Source organism: Athene cunicularia (genome assembly GCF_003259725.1).
Source record: "Athene cunicularia isolate RWA chromosome 11 unlocalized genomic scaffold, athCun1 chr11_part1, whole genome shotgun sequence".
In the NCBI taxonomy this organism is placed as follows: domain Eukaryota; kingdom Metazoa; phylum Chordata; class Aves; order Strigiformes; family Strigidae; genus Athene; species Athene cunicularia.
This window is the reverse complement of record NW_020799113.1, coordinates 19,133,753-19,136,494: the sequence shown is the minus strand read 5'-3', so window position 1 is coordinate 19,136,494 and position 2,742 is coordinate 19,133,753. Positions and strand designations below refer to the sequence as shown.

At 62.6% G+C, this 2,742-nt stretch overlaps 1 protein-coding gene across 1 annotated transcript; it reads left to right on the top strand.

Annotated features, from left to right (window-relative positions):
• Positions 1–266: 266 nt before the first annotated feature.
• Positions 267–2,735, top strand: TPPP3 (tubulin polymerization promoting protein family member 3). The gene is made up of 3 exons (XM_026856894.1): positions 267–833; positions 1,907–2,060; positions 2,297–2,735. Exons 1-3 carry the CDS (start codon positions 646–648, stop codon positions 2,483–2,485), a joined length of 531 nt encoding a protein of 176 aa, XP_026712695.1. The 5' UTR covers positions 267–645; the 3' UTR covers positions 2,486–2,735.
• Positions 2,736–2,742: the final 7 nt, after the last annotated feature.

The window sequence follows — 2,742 nt, the reverse complement described above, 5'->3', positions numbered from 1 at the left end:
GCCTCAGGGTGCTGGAGCCCCGGGCCGGGTGCTGCTGCGCCCGGTCCTGGCCGAGGCGCTGTGGGTGCTGAGCTCGTGGCGAGGGATGCTGAGCTGGCAGGGCGAGGCTGGCGAGGCGACGGCAGGCGGGGAGCCGGGATGGGGCCGTGGCTGCAGCGCTGTGGGGGGTGCAGAGGCCTACCTGCCCCTTGGCACCCCAGCGCTGCTGGCTGCGGGGCAGGTCGCAGAGCTGGGGCGCGGCCGTGGGCAGAGCCAGCGGGCAGGGGGCGGTGGGTCTGGAGGCAGGCAGCGGTGCCATTTCTCATGATCAGCAAGCAGGAGGAAGGCGGCCGCATTGCGTCATTCCCGGAGAGTGTTCCCGAGGGGACAGGCTGATGCTCTCACTCCTCGCCCGGCCCTGGAGCAAACAGCCTCGCTGCTGTCAGCTCTCCACCAGGAGCCTCCATCCCCCAAGACACGTCTCGGCTGTTGGCCTCGGGGCTTGTCCAGGCGGCCGCCAGCCCTTGCCCCACGGCCGCAGGCTCTGCTGACACCCTGCTCCTGCTGCTGCCCCTGCACCCTCGCCAGCCCCCGCAGAGCTGTGAGGAGAGCCGGCTGAGCTCCCCCGGCAGTAACAGGCTCCTCTGCCCCCCATCCCGCAGCCCCATGGCCGGCAGCACTGAGATGGCATCCCTGGAGGAGAGTTTCCGCAAATTCGCCATCTATGGAGACACCAAGGCTACGGGACAAGAAATGAATGGGAAGAACTGGGCCAAGCTGTGCAAAGACTGCAAAGTCACCGACGGCAAAAGCGTCACCAGCACGGACGTGGACATTGTCTTCTCCAAGGTGAAGTAAGTGACTCAGCTTTTCTGGGCCTCCAGTTGCCCAGAGGGTGGGGATGCCCTTGCGGTGCAGGCAGGGTGGTGGTGCCGGGGTGCAGTGGTGCCCGGGGACATGTGGTACCCCAGCTGCCTGCACAGGCTGTCCATTCCCATCTTGCTCTGGGCATGGAACAGCAGGTGCCATCCTGCCATGTTCTGCCTTCAGAGAGTTTGTATGGCTGCTTCTGCAAGACCTATTAAGGAATTAATCCAAACCTGGAGGGTGGGAGACAGATTTTGGTACTCCCAGGCATTGGGGTGGGCCCATCCAGTTCTGCCAGGCTCCTGTCTGGCAAGAAGGTGCTGCAGGGAGCAGAGGAGGGTGCGCAGGAGTTGTTCCCCGTGTGATGTGGCACAGCCCATCCCTGGGCCTGGCCAGCCCACCCCTGAGCTTGGAGGCCATAGGGCCAGCTGAAGAGTTGAAGGTGCCTGGGGCTGGTTTTGGGGTCCCTGAAGACATGGTGCAGGACCAAGGATGAATAGAGAACCTGCTCCCTCCACGCCCTCTGTCCAGACATCCCCTTGTTCCTGGTGAGGAAAGAAGGGTCTGAGCATCGGGAAGTTTTTGGCACATGGGAGGGTGGATTGCTGTGCCGCCCCAGAGATGAGGACCAGGAGAAATGTGGGAGAGATGCTCTGTGGAAATTCTTCTGAATCTGACCAGAAAAGGACATGCCTGCTAGGGGAGAGAGGGCACTGGGCATCCCAGGCAGGCTGGGAGCAGCAGGAGTGGACGCTTGTCCCCTTCTGCCACCAGCACCCAACTCCCAGGACATTTCTATGCAGGGGTGGGGTTTTGGCACCAGGGACTCTAACAGTATTTTGCTGAAAAACTAACTCCTGGGGCTCAGCACTGGCTGTGCCCAGCCCAACCCATTCAGCCGGGATTGCCCAGGCCGTAGCTGCGTTTGGAGGTGGGCAAGGGGCCTGAATCTGGTGGAGGACAAAGCTGGGGTCTCCTGATGCAGCTCATCCTGCTGCAGCACCATTTGGAGGCCCAACCTGAAGATGTGCTGATGGCAGCCTGGGTTTTGTGCTTGCAGAGGAAAGACAGCCCGCGTCATCAACTACGAGGAGTTCAAGAAGGCGCTGGAGGAGCTAGCTCCCAAGAGATTTAAGGACAAGAGCAAAGAGGATGCGTATGAAGCCATCTGCCAGTTGGTGGCAGGGAAGGAGCCCATTAACGTGGGTGTCACGGTGAGTGAGGGGTCCCTTGGCTGCTGGGAGCAGGGAGAATGGTTGGAAGGGGAGGATGGAGCTCTGCCCACAGTACAAATGCTTTCTGGGGGACCCCATGGCCTGGGGGTTGCATAGGTCTGGTGGGCATGGGGGGCATGGCAGGGCCTTCAGCGGGCGTCAGGAGCTTGCATGGGGCAAGAGACAAAGGGGATGGGGCATGTTCTTGACACCCATGTCCTCTGTCCCCACTGCAGAAAGCCAAGACGGTGGGGGCCGTCGAGAGGCTGACGGACACCTCCAAGTACACGGGCTCCCACAAGGAACGCTTTGACGAGAGCGGCAAGGGCAAGGGCAAGAGCGGGCGGGAGAACATCGTGGACACCAGTGGCTATGTCAGTGCCTACAAGAACGCGGGCACCTACGACGCCAAAGTGAAAAAGTAGGGACGGGTGCCTGTAGCACCCACCGCCCCGGTCCCTGCGCGTCGGCCGCGGGGCCGGCACTCACGTCAGCCTTGGGACATGCCTGAGTGACGTGGGGCCCAGGAGGCTGCGCTGGGGCCAGCCCCAGGCTGGCGGGATGTTGTTCGCCCAGCGCTGATGTGATTGGGAAAGTCACCGGGCCATGTGCTTTGCCCCAGCGCTGTCTGTGTCCCCCCTCCCTGTGCTGTGACCCCCCAGCCTCTCCTGTCCCCTCCCCA